Raw genomic sequence first — 25,116 nt, 5'->3', positions numbered from 1 at the left:
GCTGGGCATTTACTGCAAGAGATACAGTAAATAAGGTTGCTGGAGGTACAAGATGCTGTCTGGGTGATCCGGAATTGTCCTGAGGGGCCTTGAATGAGTGTGGTGGTGGCTGTGTATTTGCAGGTGATACAGCGAGCTCTGTTGCAAGGGAAAGTGCCTGGTGTGGATGGTTGTTGAGGGCGGTCAAGGGAGCTGTGAACAAGGAGGTTACGCAGATTAGGTGGTCGGCGATATGAGATGATAGGGCGATCAGAAAAGAGGGCCCCAATGGAGGGATCATCCTGTAGGATGGAAAAGTTGTGGTTAATGGTCCTGGGGATAGGAAGTGTGTTAGGGTGGTAAGGAAGCACCAGAGGAATGCGGTTGTTACGGCGGGAGTTCCTGATCGGGTTGATGGTCCGGGGGGTGTTTTTGGCTCGGGCAAGGGCCCTGTCAATCACACTGCTGGGGTATCCTCTGTTGATGAAAAATGAGTACATTTCGAGGGCAATTATTAGACATTTGAACATAATGAAAACGATGAGTTAAATATGAACTAAACCACTTAAGGACGGTTCCACATAAGCCAACCTCAGACTCAAGCCTGTGTATCAAAAGTTTGAGACAGACCTGTAGTTGTTAAGAACTTGTGGGTCCAAACTTGGCTTCTTAAGGAGCGGTCTAACAACTGCTACCTTAAATTGATCAGGTAAAATGCCTGATGCAAGGGACATGTTCATCATACTAATTGTAGGTCCTGCCAGTACTTAGAGGGAATCTTTGACTAGCTGAGTGGGGATGGGATCTACTGGGGAGTCTCTACACTAAAAGAATGTATGTAGATGATTCAGGAGCTATTTTAAGGAGCATTGTTTCAAATGTGTGAAAGTCATTAATAGTTTTTAATTCAATTCTCAGAGACTCACTGAAGATGACTGCTAGGCCACCTCCATGCCCTGAGCAACGAGCTTTCTACAAAAACGTTTTGCCATTAGGTGAGACTTCAACTACAGGAATAGTGTCAGTGGGTCAAAGCCAGGTTTCTGTTAGTAGGCACAGGTCAGAGTTGGTGTCAAGCACCATATCATTAACCAGAACTGATTTGTTGCCTAGTGAGTGAACATTTAACAGTGAGCATTTTATGGTAGTTTCATGTTTTAACTGATTTGGGTTTACCAGTGGAATGGAGATTAAATTGTCAACACAGGAGCCCCTAAAGGATCGTCTGAATTCTAATCTAGGTCTAGTGATAGTTGCAATACTCTGTCTATTCACACTCATATCTGGTTCTGGATAGTAATGTGATTGATGGGATGCCGTGTGGTAGAGAACCTGGGTCAGTACAGGAGGTGAACTAGAGCTGGGAGTACAGACAGCACACGATTTTAGATCACATGGCTGAGGCCTGGTTGGTGCTCTTAGTAGTCAAGCAAGCAGCTTCTCTGCTATTTTTTGGGATAGAATAAATGATCCCTTCTGGTTAAGCTGGAGACCATCCCGTTTATAAAAGCCATTCCCAAAAAATGTCCCAACTATTAATTAAGGTTATTCTATTGTATGCACACCAAGTCTCTAACCAGCGATTTAGGGAGTACAGCCTACTATAGGGGACGTCCCCTCTGTATAGGATTGGTAAGGGACCAGACACAATTAAATTCCGACATTTTTCTTTGTGCTCTTTTGCACATAGAAATGAAGCTGCTCTAATACCCCTCGGATTGTTGGTACTTTATTAGTTCCAGTGTGAACAACCAAGGTGGAGACTTCATTGCTGGAAAATGTGTCTAGTTTCGCCTCAATGTCAGAAACTCAGGCCCCAGGGAGGCATTTTACAGAGACCACTGTTTTGTGATGGTTAGGATTTTAAACATTCCTGATTATCGAGTCGCCAATTATAAGCGCCTTATCTGCATCAACAGACGCGCTGCCTAAAGCAGAGAACCTGTTGCTGAGTCGGATTGGTGACTGGTGTGCAGGGGGTCTAGTCCTTGAGCTCTTAGACCCCTGTCTGCGACCCAGGGCTCGCGTGTGGTTGCTGCTGGTGCCAGCGCTGACCTGGAGACAGCTGGGCCAGGAGGGACTGCAGCCAATTCTGAAATGACTGAGTGCTCTGAAGGAGCTGAATCTATCCATCCCTAAATGTGGTTAACATCTAATAGTGTGCTAATGCGCCCCTCCAAAACATGAATTCTGTCCTCCAACTCTACTATAACTAAACATTTCTGGCATTTAAAATTATCAACACAGTGAAGATGTGAGCTGGACATGGCTTCATGCTCGTGACAAGTCACCGTATTGCTCACAGGCCAGAAGCGACACTCATTAGGTACCACAGAACTCTCTTTTACCAACTTGTCGTGCTGGAATACAATCCACCTCTTCTAACTGGCAGAAAGGGGAAATAAAGGATGCAAGGAAATCTTGCACATCATTCAATTCATTTCTCCTGAGATCTGCACTCTGTAGTCATCTGGTGAATACAAAACACCCCAAAGTTAAGAGGCTTGAACTCCTTCCTGCTCAGACCGTCATGTTCACACAGTAATAACTCGATCTGCCCAGGAGAAACAGCACTAGAACAATCCGATCCGTGTGACCGAGCCTCAGCACGTCCCTGCCTAGTCCAGTAAACAGCCATGACTCTTGAATCAGCAGTGAAAAAAGAAGCTCAGAAGGTGAGATGTTTTCTTTGCTTCATACTTGAGCTCTGAGCAAGTCAGTAAAATTGGAACGCGCTCTTGACCGCCAAATGTTACGTCACAATCCTGCTGCCACTATGTGACACATGCGCATAATCAGTGATTATAATCATTAATATTATTCATTGATTGAAAGTTATTACATAACATTGTATTCTTCCTGCTCTTCCTACAAGCAAATGGTTCTCTTATTCCCAGTGTCAGTTGGAAAGTGTGTGAAGACACAGAGCAGCGCTTCTTCTTTATGACATGACCTGAGACATGCGTCTCCCCACGATCACTTCCGACTGCGGCTTCCTCCCACTTTCCACAGACCTGCTACCTTGTCTTTCATGCTACACCATAACCATAACCTCTCCTGCGCCCCTCTGTCTCTCAAGTGTTATTCTGTCTCCTGCACTTCACTGCTCTGTATTCTGTACTTCTGTGTGAAACAGCTTGTTTCCAGCTCCTCCTGTCTGAACACTTGCAGACTGAAGAAAGAAAAGCGCTTCATACACTTCAGTGTTGGTTCAGCACCATTCATACATTCTGGAATGAAAACCAGCTTCTGTACACGTTGTGTAATTTATTTAAACACAAATGTGTGTCTGGAGGAGAGAGAGGTGTGCTGTCCGGTCCAGAGTGAGCTGGGGCACCCAGGTGTCTCTGCAGTGGCTGGGGAGGGGCGCCCCGACTCCAGAGTGCTGCTCAGGGCCGGGTGAAGAGCCCCATGGCTTTAGCAGCCCTCTCCCGCACCTGCGGCTCTGGGTCCTGCAGCAGGATCCTCAGGGCTGCGGAAGGAAAGAGACGAGGTCCTGCAGTCCTGCTCAGCTCCTGACACACAGCTGCAGTGCTGATCCAGCTCTTGCCCAGCAGGTGTGAGTTAGGAGACACTGTGCAGAGCAGCAGGTCTGGACCTCATGCAGTGGGGTTAAAGGAGTGTGAGATCCTTTCTGTGTGACATCTGTGTTCTCTTCACTGTCAGAAGGAACAGTAGTCAAAAAATGTCAAAGTATGAAGCTGGAAGAAACGGCCACACTGTAATTCACAGACCGAACAAGTCTCTAAAAAGAATAAAATAAAGCAGCGCTACTACAGATGTGCAACTCCACAAAAATCTGCTAAACAGGCCAACTATACATTTTTCATCTCCATGCTCTGAACTTCTCAAAACTTTGTACACTGGGTATCTATGGTGTGAGAGGCTACAGCCAGAATTTCTGGTGAAACAGACTCTAAAATACTAGAGTCTGTATATACTGTACAAGAACAACTGGTCAACATACTGGACACAAAAGACAAGGATCGTTACCTCGCTGAGCTCTTCTCAGAGCGAAACAAGAGCAGAGTCTCCTCTGCAGCTGCTGCACTTGGAGGCCTGAAACACAGAGGGGTTGAACAGCAGAGCTCCTGCACACACAGCACCACACAGGATACTGCACCAGCGCACACTGCCAACACTCGGAATGGGGAGCAGCTCATGGAAATGTGTTTCCTGGTGACATTGGCAAGTCTGATTAACCTGCCTCACTACTGACAGAAAAATGCATTTCAAACACTAGACAGAAGAGGCTGAAAGTGGTGCCCAGTGTCCTGCTGCCGAAATGAGACTACTGTAGCTAGACATACTAGAGCCTTCTTACTAGAGGCCTTTTACTAGCGTGACATATCAGAGCCTGAGTCCTTTGAGAAAACCCCAGTGATCAAACACCTTCAGACTCAAAGCTGTTTCAAGGGAAACCTACAGAGTATCCTTTTAATGCTTGAATTCCCATCCCGGCAAAACCCCATCACTAACCACAGCACAACTCACTTTTACCAGTAGAGCATCACCTTTACACTGAGTCTCAATCACTCTTCTCATTGTCACTGAGCTCTTACCAATGAAGATGGCAGCACTTTCCCGAACCCAGGCCCTTCTGCTCTGTGCACCCTGGAGCGCAAGCCTCTGGGCCAGGCTGAACTGCCCACTCGTTATCTGGACACAGGGAATATTGCAGGGCAGTGTGAGACAGCATGCTACTACTGTACAGGAGCCCCCATGTGAGAGACAGTCCTCCATTACAGAGAAGCACCTCTAATCCATCTAATGAGAGTGTATGAACTCATCAGCACTACTGTGATTATAATCTGGCACTTTCAGCTCTTACTCACTGTAATTAGTGCTCAGTGTAAGCCTGGTTCAGCACAAATATATTTCCTAAATCTGACACAAGTCTTCGTGTGTTTGTGTCCCAAAAGCAGGCTGTGCTCCCCTCTCTCACCAGCAGCCCAGAAGCCAGCCCTAGGAGAACCTCACTCACCAGGATCCTGCACATCTCCTTCATGGACAGCACACAGTCCAGGGTGAAGTGCTGTAGGACTGTCCAGCAGGCCTGGGGAAATACACATCGTCAAAACCAGTTTATCTTGACACAGAGCCAAAATTAAACAGAAACTACGCAAATGTCACAAAATAGCAGCCAGCCCTGAAACCCTTTGACACATCCTTGATAGTAACCCTCTGAATGTTTAGATTTCCAGGCTACATGTTCATACTGACTGTAGGGTTGTTTTTCTTCACCGATTGCAAAGCTGGTCAAACGCTGGATAGGTGACAATTATCATTATCAAAGAAGGACGTGAGAAGACCCACAGGCTGAGCCCAGCCAGCAGCAGCTCTGTGTCTTTACCTGGATGACCTGTGGGCTGGGGTCAGTCAGGTTCAGCAGCACGCTGACCAGGGAGCTGTGGACCTCTTTGTTGAGACGGGCTTTGTCAGAGCCCAGCCTGACCAGCTGCCCCAGCAGAACCACTGTGGCTCTGCGGACCTCCGGGCTCTCCTGTAACACAGACACAGGACAAGAGGGAAACTTTACACACAGACATGCACAAACTGTCACCACTTATTTTCTCCTCTCAGGGCTGGAGTCTGAGCCCACTGTCACTGTAGCTCAAAGGGCAAACACTGTTATCATGGATATCCAATTGATTACAATTAAAAATGTTATATTTAAATTTAATAGACAAAAACAAATGACACAATATTTGAACAAAGAACATCCTAAAAAACTTACATTTTCCAAGCAGGGCCTGACTCTACAGTACACAAAGGGCACCAGTGCTTTGGCTTGACTCTTGTCCACGATGGACAGGACAGTGATCAAGCCCAGTAGAGCCCGCAGAACAACTGGCTCAGCTGGGGTCTCCTGCTCTGTCAGGGCTGAGCTCTGAGCTGCCAGCTGCTCCTCTGTGTGTCTGTGGATCTGAAGACAGGAGGACACCAGTCGGCCTTCATTCTCAGTACTGCTGGGACAAGGGTTACACTGAGGGAGGGTCATGCTGGTTGCTGCTGGTCAGCAGAAGGGACAGCTAAAACTGACGTGCTAGCCAGCCACATCTGAAGATAATTGTCCATCACGCCTGCCTCAGGGGGTTCATGCTACACAAGCCCTTGGCCTGGCAGCGCTCAGGAACTCGGTCCTAAACTCTTGAGCTTCTCCCTGACTTCCGAGTTTGCTCCTCGGATACTGGCCCCTAGCTTCACCCTGTCTTTGTTGTCTAGATTACCCTCTTGTGCTTGTGTGCTGTGTCTGTCTGTTTACAGACTGTGCTTATTACCATCAGCTCTGAGTTTGGAGTTTGCTGTGTGCTGAGCCTCTGTGTTCACCCAGCTTTGATCTGGCCTGTTCTGGATGTGGCTTTGGGCTGCTGGTCTGCACCACGCTTTTCTGTGCTTGTCTGCCTGTCCCTGTGCTGCAAACAGGGAGCTGTTTGCTCACACAGCCGCTTGCCTGCTTGCTGGTGTCTCTCTGCCTGCTCTTGGGCAGCGACATATTATAGGGAGACAGTACCTCCATGCTGTAGCTGTCAGCTGTCTGACTATCTGTATTCTGCTCAGTTAGAAACACCAGCAGACGGGCTCTATAGTCACTTACATCCAGTTCTGGATCATCCACCTTCATGTCCATCATCAGGCCGAGATGATCAGCCAGGTGCTTCACGGTCTCCGAGACCACCTGGCTGGTACTGAGGACCTGCCACACCTCCGGGAGTGAGCTGCAAAACACACCCCCGAGTCAGCCTCACACCCCCCAGCTGTGAGTGCAGGGCTCTGCATTCAAACCCATTCTCAGAGCTAAAATACACAAACACTGACGCCACAACACAGTGCAGTTGTTGTGATGCTTTTATCATTGCAAAGAGCCTCTCACTGTTAGAATTGAGCTCTACCTCTCAGAGGGAGATGTGAGGGTCAGTAGGGACTGGATGGTCTGTCTGAGGTCTTGTGCAGCCAGATATAATATCCCCTCCCTCAAACTCTCTTTCAAGCTGTCATCCAGAGTGTAACCACTGCCGAAGAATTGCAGAAGGTCAAGAGCCTACAGGGAACAAGAACAGCAGGTCAATCTCAGACAGATCACATGAGCTCTGTTACACTGACTGTTGAAATTGTCCACTTCTGCCCCTTTGCTGCAGTTCTCACTGCTGTCTTCAGAGACAGGACACAGGATCATGTCACTAGGTGTGAACAAAGGAGTCATTTTTCTGAATACTTCTGGAACAGTGTTTCCCAAAAGATAAAAACACAACTGTATTGATCAATAGCAAAACAGTTTCCCTTCCAATCACTTCTCACAAACTATCTGTTCTCCGATTCACAGTGAGAGGATACGGCTTGTCCAGAGCATCCGTGTGGGAAAACAGCAGACAGGCGGCTGCGTCAGACACACTGACCATCATTGTCGCCAGGAGCTTGGCCTTGGCAGAGAAGTTGGGAGCTCCGGAGGGACTGGCGCTGCACACTGCCTGTGCAATCATGCCCACACTGCGGCACAGGCTCAGTCTGACACTGGGCTCCTGCAGGGGGACACAGAGTAGCTCACTCACTAACAGCCCAGACGCCACCTCACCACCTCACCTCCACCAGCCCTGGACTGGGATGGACACTCACAGCCTGGACAGCCACGGACACTGTATCCCTGTGTCCTCCTCCCCATAACAATCCCATCAGGTTCAAGTATAATTAACAATTTCTACCCAGACACTGAAGGAAAGTAGCAGAACAAATAAGGAAGAACTTTTGCCTGAGGGTTGTTACGAATACCTCCCTGCGTTACAGACGCACATTACAGAATGTAGCAGTGGTTGAATACACTCATCAGACAGGAGCTGTGAGGTTCACTCTGTCAGGTCTCTTGTTCTCAAAGGAGGACATGTTGCCTACCTTAGTGGTGACATGGGGTCTCAGTCTCTCCATAAAGTCAGTGTCCATTCTCTGCAGTAGATCCTCTGCAGGTGCTTTAAGTGCAACGTGCCCATAGCACAGAATCAGGGCACAGGTGAAATCACTCTGCAGTAACAAGCATGACAATCCACATCAAGGTGCTGAAACTTGTACGTAGAAGCTGACATTAAGAGCAGCTTATGTTTGTCTGTCAGGACTCTGATGCAGTACACCTACCCCAGAGCCCTGCTCATTGCAGGGGAAGGCTGGGTCAGTCAGCTGGGTCTCCAGTCTCTTCAGCACAGACAGCACCACATCCAGGTGCACACTGGCACACAGCCCCATCAGCACTGCCAGATCCTGGGACACCAGACAGGCATCAGAGCACTCTTATAACACCCAAAAGGGCATCATGCACACTCTCTCATGGACTGCTGTTCTAATGCCATGATAAAATGAGCCGAGTCATCAATATCTGTTCAACTGAATGAATAAGGGCTTCACCAGTCAGATACACGGCACTTCAGTGTTGCCATGAGCTGTGGAGAGGGGTAGATCACAGCACTGAGCTGCTGTCATTGAAGAGGCTCCTGAGGGCTTCACCCCTCAGACAGACACTCTTACTGACTACTGTAACGTCTTTCTGTGCAGGTGAGCGGGCTGCTGTCCCCATTACCTGGGCATGCACCATGGTCAGTAGCTGCTCCAGCTGGGATTCCAGCACTGGTCTGGCCTTCGGCACTGCTGCCTCCACAAGCACACTCAGACTCTGAAAGAAGAGCACGTTGGAGTCAATCTGGAGAGGCACTGCTGCTTCATCAAGAGGCCTCACTCTCTCACTGTATGCAATAACACATTAGCATTAGGATTTTGGTAGTTTGATCACACAGAAAAATCTGACAGAGAAGGATAACGCCTCCCCTGGACTCTACTCCTGGCAGATCCACCTCGTTCACACCCTTCACAATCACATGGGGCACCACAGACCATAATCCTCTTCTGCACTGGGCCTCACCAGCACATCACTGGAGCTAGTGGACAAAGGGACACTGGGAAAGTGCTACTAGTGATTGTTTGAATCAAAATCCATTTTCTAAAAGAAACGGCCCTCGCAATCCACAACCTGTACACCTAAAGGCCCATCATCGGTCACAGGCCTACCTTGTTGATTCTGGAGTAGCTGACGTCCACCTCAGCTGCATACAGTGGCTGGAAGGCCTGTAAAACTGCTGGCAGCTCACACTGAAACTTCTCCTCAGGGAGCAGGCAGCACATAGCTGCCAGGGCCAAGACAATGGCCGCCGTCACCTTCAGACAGAGCAAAACACAAACACCATCATCCTCAAGGAAAGGATTCAGTCACAGGAAAGCAAACTTGTCTAAAACCACAGACAGTTAAAACAGCTTTGAGCAATGAATAAAACCTGCTTCATAAGTGCACCCTATTCAGCTTTGCTTACTGTGATCTGAACCCTGGACCCTGATACCCTTCCCTAATACCTGCATGGACACATCTTTTCTTTGCATTCAAGTCCATTCTTTCCTCCAGAACATCTGAGAATTCAAGATGATTAATAAGATGTCAAATAACCTACACTGGATTAAAGATCCCATACCTTTGGCTCAGAAGACGGCAGCCATCTGTGCACTATATCAAAACTAGTGATGACCTGGCTTGAACAGTCCTGAACACACTGCCCGGGACCCTGGAATTTCGCCCAGCTCTCGTACAGGCCTTCTAATGCTGACAACACAAGAGAGGAACAGCCTGCTACACTCCTCAGCTACATCAAAGCAGTCCTGTAGCTCAGTGGGAAGCGGTTTGAACAGGCCTTGTCAATGGATTACCAGTGGAACCAAGCATTGATAACAGCTGTCCCCCTAAATGAGACAGCTTGCACACTTACCAAAAGACATCATTGCCTTCATTTTCTTTGTCTCAGCAAGGGAGAGAACAGGCACCAGCAGGTCCAGCAGTCTCACAATATCCCTTGCAATGTCATGACCTTCAAAGAAAACACATTTCACACTGGGTAGGGACCAAGGCTCATGATTACACTGGAGACTCAGCAGCGGGATGAGTAACAAACACTGAGCCTTCATAATAAGCTCATGTATCAGTGCTTGAATGGATAGATACGAGCAGCATTATGAAGTTTGAAATACAGCACAGTAAAACATCCGGAATATATCTGTGCAGATCACACCCCATTAGCAGCACAGAACTTACTGCAGTTGCGGGAGATATCTCCTACAGTATTCAGCAGCGTGTGGTGAGGGAGCACTCCGGGCTGGAAAAAGGACAGCACCATATCCATGGTACTGTTGTAGTGGTCTCTCACCACACAAACGACAATATTGCTGGCTGGCTGCTGCCAGTCAGGCAGCCATTTCTGAAACAACAGTAAAAGGAGATCAGAGCGTCTTGGGAGTCGATGGTATTGGAGTTGAAGCAACAGCTTGGATCAAGCCAATGAACACACACGTTAACACACAACGATTTGCTTCCATTAGATGCAACAATGTGTGCTACAGGCAAGGAAACAGACCACAGCACTGCAGCAAGACATCAGCTCGATAGGCAGGAATTAAAGGGGTTTACATACTGGTGACATAGTCATCTCATTCAAGGCCATCGAGACGGTGCTCTTGGCCAAGGACTCATCCAGATGCTGCGCAGATGTTTTGCGCAGCAGCTTCTCCACTGCCTGGAGGACAGCAGAGCGATGGGCAGTTGTCACCTAGAGCAGGGAAGAACCAAAGCCAGGGGTGAGACTGCTGCTCTCATCACAGCACCAAGTGTCTGTTCAAAGGCTTCTCCTTCAGGGCCAGTCAGCCTGGCCAACGGGCACTGAGTGTGAAAAGCAGAACCACCCCAGCTCACCAGACGAGGGAGTGGAAACGCACACAGAGAAACCCCAGGCTTCCACTCAAGCACATCTGTCAAGATGACAACACATTAGGGCTTATCTTCTGACCTTTAGTTGTAAGAAACAGCACAGACAGTATCTTGGAGCACACTGGGCTCCTGATTAGAGTGCGTTTGCAACGAGTATATCAGGAGGTGTGTAGGGAGCTCCTTCATGTTACCTGGGGGCTCTCGAGGAATCCCAGGATGACTGGCAGTGTCCCCTTGGTGTTCCTCTGCAGGAGGGAGAGAAGCTCTTCTATCAGGAGCTTCCCAGATTCCTCATCAGCACTGCTCATTCCCTCCAGAACAGCCAGGACCTCATCTACAGCAGACACACAGACAGGGGAATTACTGGTGTCGCCGCAGCACAGACTTCTAGGGAGAAATCTCTAAAACTCACCTGTTCTCTGAGGGACCTAAAACCCTACTGACACATCTCTGAGAATTAGAGAGATTAAAATGATTTTTGATGCACAGCCTGTAAAAGCTGGGACTCTTTCACCCCGGACAGTTTTCCAGTAGAGAGGAATACAGATCTGCTCTAAGGGCAGGAGGCTAAAGAGTGCAGGGTTTTGTTTTCGTCTCATTTTCAGATCAGTGGTCCTGAATAACAGCTGCAGCCACTGGGACTTCTTAACCCTTTAGAGCCCACAAAGAGAGCTGCTCTCTGGGTCACATCAGTCCTGTTAGCAGCTGCTCCTCAGCAAACAGAGGATCTCAGTGTTGAAGAAGAATCAGGGCAGCAGCTCTGCTCCCATGTGAAGAATCTCCTTCTGCTGCTCTAAGGGGATTAGAGCCTCTAGTTCAGCTTCTCTCACACCCAGTCAAAAGGACTTAGACAGATCTTCATAAATATACATTTGCTTTTCCCCAATTTACAATTAAATGTAAATGAAAGAATAATTGCAGTACATCACTCAGACACAGCTCATTTCATAACCACTGTGAATTACTCATTTTCAACACTTTAAATAGTTTCATACCTTACATGGATGTTAGTCTTCTTAAACATACTCTCACACACTAAATTATTTTATTTTATATCTTATTATTTTAGCTTATATATTGTATTTATTTGTGCTCAAATCATCATTTAGTTGAAAAGATGAAGAGACTGCTGTTGCTTTCCCTGCCTCGAGCTGAGGAGACCTGCAGGGTGACAGTGAGGAGCCCCTCAGGTCAGTCAGAGCTGAGCCCAGGGATGGAGTCCCAGTGGAAAGGGAAGCCAGGAGTCAGTGTGTGGGGGGACTGGCTTCAGAGGGCACTGGTCTAGATCCAGCTGTGTCATACCTGGCCCGGGGCACTGGCAGCCTGTGCGCTGCACACAGGAGGAGAACCACTTCACCCTGCTGGGCTCCCAGCTGCACTCCTTCGGGCTCATCTTGGACCTGTCAGTCAGCCAGTAGAACAGCACAGTGAAGCAGGGAGCTGGGCGGCGCTTCTCACACACTGGGAGTCAAGGTACTGCTGACAGGCCAGCAGCAGACCCACTAGACACCACAGAACTCTCTAACCAGCTGGTCCTACTGGAATACAACCCAACAGGCTGAAGGGCAGACACGGGATATTGAGGACACAAACAAATTCTTCACATCAGTGAAAGCAGAGACAGGAACAGAAGCAGCAATGAATTCCTGTTCAGATCTGCACTCTGGGCTTTAATAAAACTCCAGCAGGTTAACAGCTTTTAACCCCCTCTCACTGAACACCGTGTTAACACAATAACAGCTCGATCTGCCCAGGAGAAACAGGTCAAGAACAATCGGATCCGCGATACCGAGCCTCGGCAGGTCCCTACCTAGTCCGTAAACCACCAGGATCTTCAGTGAAAAGACAGAAGATTGACAAGCCGTGTCGACCTTAAGTCTTTTCTTCGCTATGAGCATCAGCGCTGAGCGACTCAGCAGCACCGGAGCGCTTTCCCGGACCGGAATTGTTGCGTCACAATCCCGATGTATCGACGTCATGCTCACGTTTAATAAGTCATTATAATTACTATATTTAATTATAAAATTAAATTTCTTTTATATGCTTTCTGATTTTTCCCTAATCTACCAACAGAAGCACTGATTGTCTGATTTCCAAAGTGTCTGTCAGCCGGAAAGTTTCAGAAAACACGGAGCGGAGCGTCTTGCTCACGTTATGACGTCAGACACCACTTCCTCCCTCCATCCAGACTCGCCTCTCCCTCCTCTCTCACACGACTCGCTCATCAGGGCTTTTACTGTCACTCCAGTCTCCTGCCAGACCTCTCCCAGACACAGCCTGCTCATTAGTCCTCCTGTGATCTAGACTCGCCCTGCAGATCTGCTCTCCGGCTCCTCCTCATGTTCACTCCGCTCGCTCACGCACAGACCTTGTGCTCTAAACAGTCCGCAACAACACATCTGGTCTTGAAGCAGCTCGTCTTGCAGCGCCCTGCAGCAGCGCCACGGTGTGTGAAGCCCTGCGGCCGGGAGCAGCAGAGTCCCGTCGCTGGGCCGCAGGAGGTCCGAGACTGACGGTCCTGCAGACCCGCTGGTTCGGGGCAGCTGGAGCCCCTGATCTCTCTCCCTGCGCCCCTCTTCCTCTGAGTAGGCGCTCTCTCTCTCCCCGCCTGTCCCTGGCGCTGTGCTGCACTGGGCTCTGCTCCAGGCCGCGGGGATGGGAGTGAGTGCCTGAGCCTCCTGCAGTCCCTGGGCCCAGTGATCCACCCCCAGCTGCCCAGCGTCTGGGAGCCTATCATCCCGCCCCTGGCCAGGCTCTCAGGTACCCCACAGCACAACAGGACAGATCTGCGAAGAGATATGTCTGAGAGAGCACTCAGCTGCTCCTGAGAGTACACCACGATGAGTGTAGAAGTCTGTAGCAGAATTATATGATTTCTCTCTGGGAGTATTAGGTGCATTTAGAGGATTAATCAGATTTGGAAACTTTCAGTGTTGCATTAGAATCAGTGTCATATCTTCTGCAGAGCACAGGTTTTGTCCTTATTGCACCTGAGTACCATAAAGTACCTGAGCAGATCTCCATCCCATTGTCCAGAACTGTACAGGATACAACACATCAGATGGGGGATTTGCATTTATCAACACCAGGATGTCCATAATGTCACTCATCTGTTTTTTTTGTTCAGTTACAGCTATTCTCCCTCAATAAGCTCTGAGCTGCTGCAGCCCCTATCTAAGTGCTGAGTTTTTTGTGTGTTGTGTTTCAGAATTGCCAGAGGGAAAGATTCCCCTGAAGCAGTTGCAGGATGGGCTGATTGTGGTATGTAGTGAGAGAGGGGATTGATAACACACACAGTGAGAGGGAGGGGGCACAGTCAGGAAAAGGGATCTTCTTCCTCTGTTGGATAATGTCATGTCATTCAAGTGCAGTGACAGCTGTCATGTGCTTCCTCTCCTAGGTTGCTGTGGATTCAAGGAAATAATCTCTCTTCTCTTGTTGAGGTGGTCCTATCATGCTGTAGTGTGAGAGAGTCGTTGTCAGTCCTCATAGCTGTGCAGTAATTTCAGCTGCCCAGTGTGGTGTGTGGGTGTGTTTGCTCACTCTGCTGTGGACCTGATTGCCTCCCCTGTGTGTCTGCAGCTCCTCTCTAACACACTGAGCGCAGTGGCGGATGAGGTGTGGGCCTGTAGGCTCACTCAGGACACAGTCAGAGTGCTCTGTGCTCTCAGCTCCACCTCTGAGGAGAAGGTGAGTCTGACAAAAAGCTGAGCTACATGAGAAGCTGGGACTTTTACTCACTAAAAGTCTTATTCCTCACCTAGTGTTGTGACGTAGTGGACATAGCAGGTGTGTAAATTAATTTTCTGTGTATTAGATGTTGCAAGGTGTGTGGCTGTTCAGGCTAGATTAATTCATGTGAGCTGTGAGCTACAGTATGTTTCCGTGAGTAGAGGGAGAGCCCATTCACTGTGAAATGTGCGCTCTGCGCTCTACTTCAGTGTGCTGTCTCCAGAGCTAACATGTCCTCTCAGTGCAGCTGTACAGAGCAGCCTCCTGAGCTCAGTGCTCACTGTCCTCTTCTCCGGTGTCACAGGCCTTCCTGTACCAGTGTATTGGTGCAGCTGCCCAGAACATCTCTCAAAAGGAGACTGTGAGAGATGCGCTTCAGGACAGTCTACAGGAAGTTCAATTTGAGAATCCTGCAGAGAGAGAGGCGAGGTGATCTGTTCCCACTCCTCACACAGACTCAGGGCTTCTACTGATTCTACAGCCATGAAAACCGGAATTCTCTGAGTGTTTTCTTTCTACACAACTGATGGGCAGACAAGGAGTATCTTTGAAAATTTCCCCATCTGTCCTCATACAGGGAGTATGAGGACAGATGGGGAGATTTTCAAAGTACTTTTCCCAAGAGAAGCATGTTCTACCTTCTTCAGAAAGTCACTGACTGCTGAGATATGTTATTCTAGAAACTGACAACATATGAATGGAAAGTAAACATTATACCATCGATCTCTGGTATTCCTTTAAAGGGGAACTGTAACACATTTTTATATTTAGAGCTTAGAAACTATCAGCATTGATGAGTATATTTCAAACCACAATAAAAGTCAGATGTAAACTGGAGGCTTTACAAGTTACTGTGTACATCACAAAATAGACAAAATTTCCAGGAATGCCCAACATCTGTGATTCATTGCAAAATAGCAGGCTTGTGAGTACATCTCTTTTAATCCAACAGAAATACTTGTTACTTGTTACTTGTTAACTCTGAATGCAGATCACACTGGAAACTTTCTGTGGTCAAATGTCTGCAGCGCAACCTGTACGTATTCACTCGTACATCAGAGTACATGTATCATTTTAGTGACTAGTGAGCAGGAAGGGCCGCTTCACGGCGCAATTCATACGATCTCTCGCTCTCGCCCATGGAGAGAACAGGGGTTTGTGACAATATGGCGACTTACAGAACTTTCAAATTGTTCATGATTTTGTGGTTAATTCGATATTTGTCAATGTTTTCTATGCCGTTAATCAATTCATTTTGTTACAGAGATTTACTAACCGGTCTGAGAAACTGGGACTGCAGTTCCCCTTTGAAATTCTACTGGAAAGCTGGGCGGCGCATGAAGAACCTTTGACAGGCTTCCGTCACCTTGCCAAGACGTCACCTTTAATAATCAGCTCTTGCAGGTCCAGTCACTCGGAATGCTCAGGCTGCCACAAAGAGCACTGCAGCAGATCAAAAGGTATTGCCCAACACCTTTTCATATTTGCAGATGTTCAGGTGCAGGACAGCACTACTCTGCTAAACTGCCACGTGGCACAGTGAATCCTTAATGTGCCATGTATCTAACACACAGTAAATCTTATTTTTATAATAAAAATTAAATGTCTATTACTAATATCTGATGTACTGATATGTGACCATCTTTGTGTATTCTTTCAAGTTAATTTAAGTCAGGAAGAATGTGCAGTATATGAATCTTATGTTAAGAAACGCTACATAAACTAAACAACAGCTGAGAAGTTTAAAAACATTTTAAATAATGTTTCATGCACAGTGTCATCTCCCTCTTGCAACGATCTGGTTCATGCTCTGAAACTTAAGGAAACTTAAGAAAATCATACTCACTCATAACACTCATTTGATGAATGAGGAGATACTTCAGCTTAAGAGAAATTGTCACAAATCAGAGCGCTTACTGAGAAAACCTAAACTGCAGGTTCATTATGACATTCTGAGAGAACAGATTTCCACCTACAGTACTTCCATAAAAAGGGCAAGACAGTTGTACTTCTCTAATGTAATTAACAAACACAAAAATAATACTAAAGTACTTCTTTTCCACTATAGACAGTTTAGTAAACCCTACTTTTTCTCGTAATTTTTCTTATGATGTATGTTGTACAAAATGTGAAGAGTTTGCAATTAATTTCCAAGATAAAATAACTGATTAGACAGAATATAGCTCAGACAACCACGACGAGTCTCCTCGATTGTCCTGATCAGCCACTTGCATCTGTTATGACATCTTTCTCTGTTATTAATCTTCAGACACTTAAAACTGTTACAGACATCTTCCACATGTGATCTTGACCCTGTTCCTACAACTCTTTTTAAGAAGGTTTTTAAATTGTGTGCAAGATAATGTTTTTACTATTGTAAATTGCTCTCTGTCAGCTGGAGTTTTCCCAAATGCTTTGGTGAAGCCTTTACTAAAAAAGACTAATATGGATCCTGCTGTTGTTAGCAATTTTAGACATATTTCAAATTTTCCTTTTTTAAGAAAATTTTGGAGAAAGTTGTTTTTATTCGATTAAAAGAATATCTGGTCTCTAAGAATTGTTTTGAGAAATTTCAGTCAGGTTTTCGTTCTAACCATAGTACAGAGATGGCGTCGGTCCATGTTGTGAATGACCTGAGACTGAGTGCCAATAAATATAATTTGATTTTACTTGATCTCAGTGCAGATGGGAATGTCATGTCATGTCATTCAAATGCAGTGACAGCTGTCTTGTGCTTCCTCTCCTGGGTTGCTGTGGATTCAAGAGAATAATCTCTCTTCTCTTGTTGAGGTGGTCCTGTCATGTTGTAGTGTGAGAGAATCGTTGTCAGTCCTCATAGCTGAGCAGTAACACAAGCAGCCCAGTGCGTTGTGTGGGTGTGTTTGCTCACTCTGCTGTGGACCTGATTGCCTCCCCTGTGTGTCTGCAGCTCCTTGTAACGAACACGGACTGAAATCCGTGTCAGATCTTGTAGAAGACCCTATGCGATGCGGTAAGAGCAGGAGAAAACAGGAGGCGTGGTAAAAAGGAACACACAGGGGTTTAATAGTGCACAAAATAATAGTGACAGTCCGTGAGACAGTGTACGGGGAAGACAAAACGGCATCCAAATCCAAACGGGTCCAAGGGCAGGTCAAAGCACGGTCCGAAGTCCATCAACTGGAAATCCATCCTGGGACGCGACAAAGTTAAAATCCCCGGGAGGGGGGAGCACACGGACAAACGAAACATGGAGGTCCAAGGGTGACGGGGCGAGATCCTCCAGACCCCGGGCTCAGGAAACGGGAGGTGTCGGGGATGAGGCCTATGCCCTCAGGAGACGGACGTAGGGTTTCCTGGTGCTAGGCGGGCCTCGCGACATCTTACCCTAATGATGAGCCCCGAGGACTGGAGGAGCTGATCTTAAATAATAACACTAAAAGGGTACACCTGGAGAACTAAATCACACGAACAATAATGGGAGCAGTGGAGCGCCCTCTAGGGAGGGATGTCGGGCGTGACAGTACCCCCCCCTTCAAGGGCGGCTCCTGACGCCCTACACAATTAAAAATAAGAGCAATACTATCAACAAGAATATCTCAAGCACAGACTATATACAACCAGAGAAGGAAATTCAGAATCACTATATACACGAGATAAAACCGGAGAATACTATATACAAAACGGTAGGGCTGTCCACTCTCAAAATAGTTCCAGTGGGGAAAGAGAAAAAAAAAATGGAGAAAAGACGATCCAGAAAAAAAAATCCAAGAATTTCTTTTAAAAAAAAAAAAATCCACCAAAAATACCTTGTCCAGCGAAACAGGAATGGATCCAGACAGGAAAACAGGAAGGGCATCTTGAAGAGATTGGTGAAGAAAAAAAAGGTCCAAATAAGGGTCCGGGTGTTCCTGATTACCGCTCGCGGGGTCTAGCGTTGGCTCATCATTCTGTAACGAACACGGACTGAAATCCGTGTCAGATCTTGTAGAAGACCCTATGCGATGCGGTAAGAGCTGGAGAAAACAGGAGGCGTGGTAAAAAGGAACACACAGGGGTTTAATAGTGCACAAAATAATAGTGACAGTCCGTGAGACAGTGTACGGGGAAGACAAAACGGTATCCAAATCCAAACGGGTCCAAGGGCAGGTCAAAGCACGGTCCGAAAGTCCATCAACTGGAAATCCATCCTGGGACGCGACAAAGTTAAAATCCCCGGGAGGGGGAAGCACACGGACAAACGAAACATGGAGGTCCAAGGGTGACGGGGCGAGATCCTCCAGACCCCGGGCTCAGGAAACGGGAGGTGTCGGGGATGAGGCCTATGCCCTCAGGAGATGGACGTAGGGTTTCCTGGTGCTAGGCGGGCCTCGCGACATCTTACCCTAATGATGAGCCCCGAGGACTGGAGGAGCTGGTCTTAAATAATAACACTAAAAGGGTACACCTGGAGAACTAAATCACACGAACAATAATGGGAGCAGTGGAGCGCCCTCTAGGGAGGGATGTCGGGCGTGACACTCCTCTCTAACACACTCTAACACACTGAGCGCAGTGGCGGATGAGGTGTGGGCCTGTAGCTCACTCAGGACACAGTCAGAGTGCTCTGCGCTCTCAGCTCCACCTCTGAGGAGAAGGTGAGTCTGGCAGAAGGCTGAGCTACATGGGAAGCTACATGAGAAGCTGGGTCTTATTCTTCACCTAGTGTTGTGACATAGCAGGTGTGTCAAGTAATTTGCTGTGTATTAGATGTTGTAAGGTGTGTGTCTGTTCAGACTAGGTTCATACGTGTGTGCTGTTGTGTTGATGTGAGCTGTGAGCAGTGTTTGATTGTGCAGTAGAGGGGAGAGCCCCTTCAGGGTTCTGCGCTCTGTGCTCTACTTCAGTGTGTCGTCTCCACAGCTAGGGATGCTCCCATCAGGCTGTTGAGGGCCGATTCCCTGTCATTAGAATCGGACGCTTTTTTCTGTTAAAATCATTACAATAAGCCATGTACACGCCTCATGTCCAATGGCTAAGTGTTACCCTGCTTATTAATGGAGTTTTTAATGAAAGTTCGGGAGGAATGAATGCAGCCGCGCTCATTCGACACAGCTGCTGCAATTCTCACTAATCCTGACGTAAGCAACCGGTCTCCATAAGTATCAAACGTCACCCTCTCCTCTTCCTTGTTCGTTTTCTGCATGGTTTGTTTTTGCCTAGCTCGAATCCGTGCTCTCTTCTCATGGATCTACAAATCCGCCGCTCCGATGAAGAACTTTTCTGCAGCGCAGGAGACTCTCCTACCCTTCTCGTCCAGTCCACCCCCTACAGCTCACCTCACCTCCGTCTCATCGCCTCCTTCAGCCGCCGTGCCACATCAGCGCCGCTCATCTCCCAGCCAGTCCTCACAAGATCCAACTCCTCGCCGAAGACTGCGTTCCGCCGTCGTAGTCCCTCTCTCATTACAAACCCAGCCTTCCCGCTCCTCCACGGCAAAATCTCCAAATAACCCCCACTTCTCTTGAGGATGTCCCTGCCGCCGCACTTCATGCACATCGGCTCCCCCTTCTCCTGGATCATCTCTCGCGATTTCCAACCGGACCGTAGCAAGCCTCCAGAGGATACTTCGAAAACATGGCGTCCATTTTAAAAGAAACGCTTCCAAAAAAAAAAAAGGCTCTGTTTTCCCTGTACTTAACCGCAGTCTACACAAGGAAACATCAACTCCCCAGCTTCCCCCGGCACCCTCTGATGACATCACCCGCGCCGCCGCCACTCATCCCAACGTGAGGACCCCGAGGCCGCCCGCGCCTCTGCCTGTCGCATCTTCTGTCTTGTCTTGTCCTGATATCCGTGTCTGTCTCTTCCCCCAAGCAATCCATTCCTCTGTTGAACAACTGCAACTAGCCTCTTCCACCCAGCCTCCTGCCCTAAACTCCTTGCTGCCGAGTCTAAGGCCCCAGGCTCACGCCCCTCCCCCTTCTCCACTTAATCTAATTTCTGCACTCTCCTCTGTCTCTACCTCCGGCGTCCAACACGGCTCAAGCTCAGCCAGCTTGATGCCTTCGGCCCCGGCTTCTTTTCTTTCGGCCCATGCTGCTGTCTCCACGGCCCGAAGGCCAGCTAGTAAACGACCCCCAGCTCAGCCAGCAGGCGGCCCTTCTGCTTCTAAAACCAACTGAACTCTGAAAATTTTTCTTTTCAGTACATTTATTTCACCAGAAGAGTAGTATCAAAAATCGGCTGCACATAAAATGAGCATTTCTGTCAGAACTCGTCAGTTTAACCTACTGCTGAACAGGCAAAGAAAGATTTACTGCAGGCAGTCACTTTCAAGATTCAAGATGTTTTATTGGCCATATACAACAAGTGTGTTGGAATGCCTACTCGTTCAGCTGTACCCAGTAACAGTGGAGGAAAAAGAAATAACAAACAGACATGGACAATACATTTAGACACTAGACGTTATAACACAGCCAAGACAGGACATAGTGCAAACAGTGCAGTACCTTAAAGTGCAGGTGCTAATTTGAGCTGTTTATGATGCGGACTGCCCTGGGGAAGAAATTGTTTTTGAATCTACTGGTCAGTGTTCTGATACTGCGATACCTCCTACCAGAACCCAGGGGTGAAACCAGATCGTGGCCAGTTTAGGTCCCAGTTTCTGTGAGACACCCCCAGACTGTCCTGATCTGAGTCTCCTGTGGGACGGGTGGTGACTCGAGTTTGGCAGCAGAGCAGCTGTGTGCTGGGCTGATTCCTTACCTTGGCCTCGGTCTGGCTCAAAGCCCTCAAGCCCAGAACAGACACACTGAAGGTCACACGCAGCTGGAGATCCGCAAACACTATCAGACCGATATCCGGTCCCTACAAAAGCATCTGGAGACAAAGCAAAGGAGACCGTGAGTGAAGCTGAGGCCAGCCTCACACACTGTGAGCTGCAGGTGAGGCTCTCCAGGCCTGCTTCTGGTGAGCCCTGCTGTAGCTCAGCCCCAGTCCTGCTCCTGGATACCCAGGACGTCGGTGAGGTTTCCAGGGGTCTTTGAAGCAGCAGCTCCTGAAGAGCTGGAAGAAGCTATAAAACTGGTCCAATTAAGTCAATAATGAGCTAATTGAGGTCACTGAAAGTCCAGCTGGACTGAAATCCTGCAGACACACTGGACTGGGGACCCTGGTCACAGGCTTTCATTCCTGCTGAGCTCTTAGTGTATTGATGGAGCCGTTTGCTGAGCTGATCAGCTGAGACTCCAAGTTAGCTCTTCGATCGAACATCTACAGCCCTTTAAGCACCTGAAATGGGGAGTAAAACACCAAACGAAAGAACAAAGACAGACAGAGAGAAGCAGCGAAAGGCAGGTGGATTTTGTCCTGATCAGTTTTGGGGACCAGATTCTGGCTGAGAAACTTGATCCTTTGTTATATCAATGTTGTAACAGAGCTTGCAGTTCCGTTATTTTAGGAATTTCTGATTATGGAAATGTCTGTCCATTTTCACTTCATCCAAATTAGGGTCACAGGGAGCTTGAACCTGTCCCAGTAAGCAAGACGCCTATCGGGATACACCCTGGACAGGACACTAGTCCACTGCAGGGCAGACTCACACAAAGACAAACACAGACACGAACATGCTCAAACACACTCACAGACACACACATAATCAAACACACACTCACAGACACGCACAGACACGGACATGCTCAAACACACACACACTCAAACACACACTCACAGACACACACAGACACGGACACGCTCAAACACACACTCACAGACACACACACACTCTCACACACACTCACAGACACACACGTACACGCACACACTTAAACATGTCACAGAGAATTTTCCCAGAAGCCAATTAACCTACCTGTACATTTTAGGACTGTGGGGGGTGGGAATGGAGCACCTTGAGAAAACCCACACAAACACTGGGAGAACATGCAAACTCCACACAGACCACAGCTCCAGAGTTGAACCCTGGGCCCCAACACTGTGAGGCAGCAAAGCTGTATTTAATTTAAAATCATTTAAGTATTTTGAACAGTAAAGGTGAATATACATCCACACCCACGCACACAGTACTAACTTGTATCTGTATCCAGGGAGCTGTGCTGCAGACAGTATTTACAGTCTTTCCTCACAGCTAACGAGACATGAGACACATTAATGTTTAGTGCACATGCCAGAAACAGATTCATGTCAATGATGGGCTCTTGAAACATCAATCTGAGCAATCTGGTATCAGATTTAATGACAATCCAATGTGTTTTATACAACCAAACTGACCTAATCATTGAATTAACAGCTCAAATTCTAGGGCTGGTTGACACAGGCCCGAGAGAGAGGAAACACTCTGGTGGAGAAGCTGTCCTTACCTCCAGATATAATGAACATCCTCAGCTGAGACACTGACTGTGTGGGTGTAGAAACTCTCACTGGCACTGATCGCAAGAGTGGGCGCGTTCCCCTTGGTGCCCCTGTTTGGCTGCTGTGTGTCTCTCAGGCTGGTCTCCAGTCCCTGGTGGCAGCACTGGGCCCCACCCTTCCTGTGAAGCGCTTGCTGAAAATGTGAGGCAGGTGAAAAGAGCTCTATCCATTCACACGATTCTTATCATTTGTGCACCAATAACACAGAGAGGGACAGGAGCTGTGCTGCACCAGATTCTTCTAGGAGGAAAACACTCAGCCAAGGTATTGTACCGGTCAGAGGGACTGAACTGCTCGCCCTACTAGTTCCGTCATTCTCACCAGGATCTGCTCCTGGGGACTGCTCACCCACACGCTGCCTGACACTGTTCCACTGGGGCTGGGGGTCCTAACAATGTCAATGTAGTTTACAGGCATGTTCTTGCAGGTGAGAACCCCTCCATCACCTCATGCATCAAGTCACCTGTGTCTTAAGCAAGACATCCCAGTGATTCTCTCAACGTTAGTGTGCCAGTCCAGATTTAAAAGAGACGAGCACCTGAGGTTCAATCTGGAGCTCATACAGGACTGTGCCACAGTCATGTGATTTACAGTCTGTCTTGGATCCGATTTACTGATCTGAGTAGATCTCACAGATCTTGATTTACTGATCTGGCCTCACTTGTGAGTTTCGGCTCAGTGCTGTAGGGGTTCAGGCAAAGACCTTCAAGCCTGTGGTGGCGGAACTTCTGTTCCAGTGTGGGCTGACCATGAAAGACCTGTTAGATACGACTGGAGACATAAGACTTCAAATCAGCTTTCTAGATGAAGTGAAAAACAACTGAGCTGCCCTGCAGTAAATGGAACCTTTCTGAGCTGCTGTACATATCAGAAAGCACTCTGGATTCATCTGGATTCTCTCAGAGGTTGACAGCTCAGGGGCTTCATTTTGTGTTGAATGCTGTTGAAGAAAAGTCTTCACTCAGGTTAGGTGTGGTCAAGCAGAGTCCTTTATTCATGCGCATGGGGAGAATATAATCATGCAGATCTGAGAGCAGCCTCTCATACAGATCTGTGAGTAACCTCTCCACCAAGATGGTAAATGCAATGAGTTTTCTCCAGCAGATTCACACAGGAAAGCTCATTCTAAGTTTCCATATAAGGAGTTTTTTTTATCTCTACAAACATTTCTTTGTAATTGACCACATTCTTCTTAAGGAGCAATTTTACCCTGTATACAGACAAAAGTATATAAATAAAAGGTGTGAAATGAGCTAGACATTCTCCTATTGTAGCATTAATATCAAAAAGTCAAATAATATGCTTGCAATTGTTCTTTCATACTGTTGCTGGGTAAAAGGCATTTTTCAAAGCCAACTATTCACTATCTTTTAAACTTTAAAAAAGGTAAATGCTAAAATTCTTCCTCAATACAGAGTTAGCCTTCTCATAATGACCTGATACTATACCTGATTTCAAATCACAGATATTGATTGCACATGGGGTAATAAATTGCGTACCATTTATTTTAATGATGGTGCTCGTTTTCCAATAAAACCGAAAAAAAAATCAATTAACAAAACATCTGATTCAGCATAATCATGTCCGATGTAATAAAGTTTATGAAGTGTTTATAAAGTGTTAGAGATGAGGCAAGAAGATTTCAAATAGGATCCTGAACAGTGGTCCCAGGAGAAACAAATACAACTCAAATCTCCCTAAATCGGACGAGCCTGCCTTTCACTGCAAACATGAATTGCCGGCGTGTTAAAACTGGAAAGGAAGATACAGGAGTCTCTCAAGAAACTGTCCCAGTACATGGAAATGTTATTGTTGGAGTGTGGAACAAGCTGCCCAGGCATGTTACTGAAACCTCTTTTAGGGAATGGAAGGATGATGAACTGAGGTGCATCTGACAAGCATTTTTACTGGCGCCTGTGTTATTACTGTGTGAATAATTAATCTAAAATATTCCTACTGTACTATTGTTTATCATTCAGGCCCCGCCCCCTGCTGATCGCGGCTTCTGATTGGCTGAGTCGCAGCTCCGAGCGCTCGGCGTCTCCACCTCCTCCGGCTCCGGCTCGCGGCTGCCCGCTCCGCTGAGGGCGCGAGAGGAGCGCAGCCGTTATTTGTGAGCGGCTGTGTGTCGGAGGAGCGATCGTCTCCCTGCGGCTGATCCCTGTGGAGGCGTGTGGGGCTCCTGAGGCGCGGCTCTCTGCCTCCTGTCACACTGCGGAGAAGAGCCGAGG

General features: G+C 47.6%; 1 protein-coding gene across 1 annotated transcript; it reads right to left on the bottom strand.

Moving 5' to 3' along the window:
• Positions 1-3,368: 3,368 nt before the first annotated feature.
• Positions 3,369-12,158, bottom strand: LOC148815460 (uncharacterized). Its single transcript, XM_088905640.1, has 19 exons — positions 12,068-12,158; positions 10,957-11,099; positions 10,473-10,607; positions 10,097-10,259; positions 9,774-9,872; positions 9,483-9,610; positions 9,028-9,174; positions 8,543-8,635; positions 8,104-8,226; positions 7,867-7,992; positions 7,377-7,499; positions 6,873-7,021; positions 6,578-6,698; positions 5,717-5,905; positions 5,333-5,482; positions 4,964-5,035; positions 4,542-4,638; positions 3,973-4,038; positions 3,369-3,451 (listed from the first exon to the last, which is right to left on the bottom strand). The coding sequence occupies exons 1-19, from the start codon at positions 12,156-12,158 to the stop codon at positions 3,369-3,371; spliced, it is 2,298 nt and encodes a 765-aa protein (XP_088761766.1).
• Positions 12,159-25,116: the final 12,958 nt, after the last annotated feature.

This window comes from Atractosteus spatula, chromosome 25 (genome assembly GCF_055471065.1).
Source record: "Atractosteus spatula isolate fAtrSpa1 chromosome 25, fAtrSpa1.hap1, whole genome shotgun sequence".
Taxonomy (NCBI): Eukaryota; Metazoa; Chordata; class Actinopteri; order Semionotiformes; family Lepisosteidae; genus Atractosteus; species Atractosteus spatula.
This window is presented reverse-complemented; position numbering and strand designations above follow the sequence as displayed.

Excerpts from the sequence above, each read along its gene's own strand:
- LOC148815460 (XM_088905640.1), bottom strand. The coding sequence starts at position 12,158 with ATGAGCCCGAAGGAGTGCAGCTGGGAGCCCAGCAGGGTGAAGTGGTTC. Across the intron at positions 11,100-12,067 it reads CTGCCAGTGCCCCGGGCCAG|ATGAGGTCCTGGCTGTTCTG; the intron begins GTATGACACAGC and ends TGTCTGCTGTAG. Across the intron at positions 4,639-4,963 it reads AGGAGATGTGCAGGATCCTG|ATAACGAGTGGGCAGTTCAG; the intron begins GTGAGTGAGGTT and ends CCCTGTGTCCAG.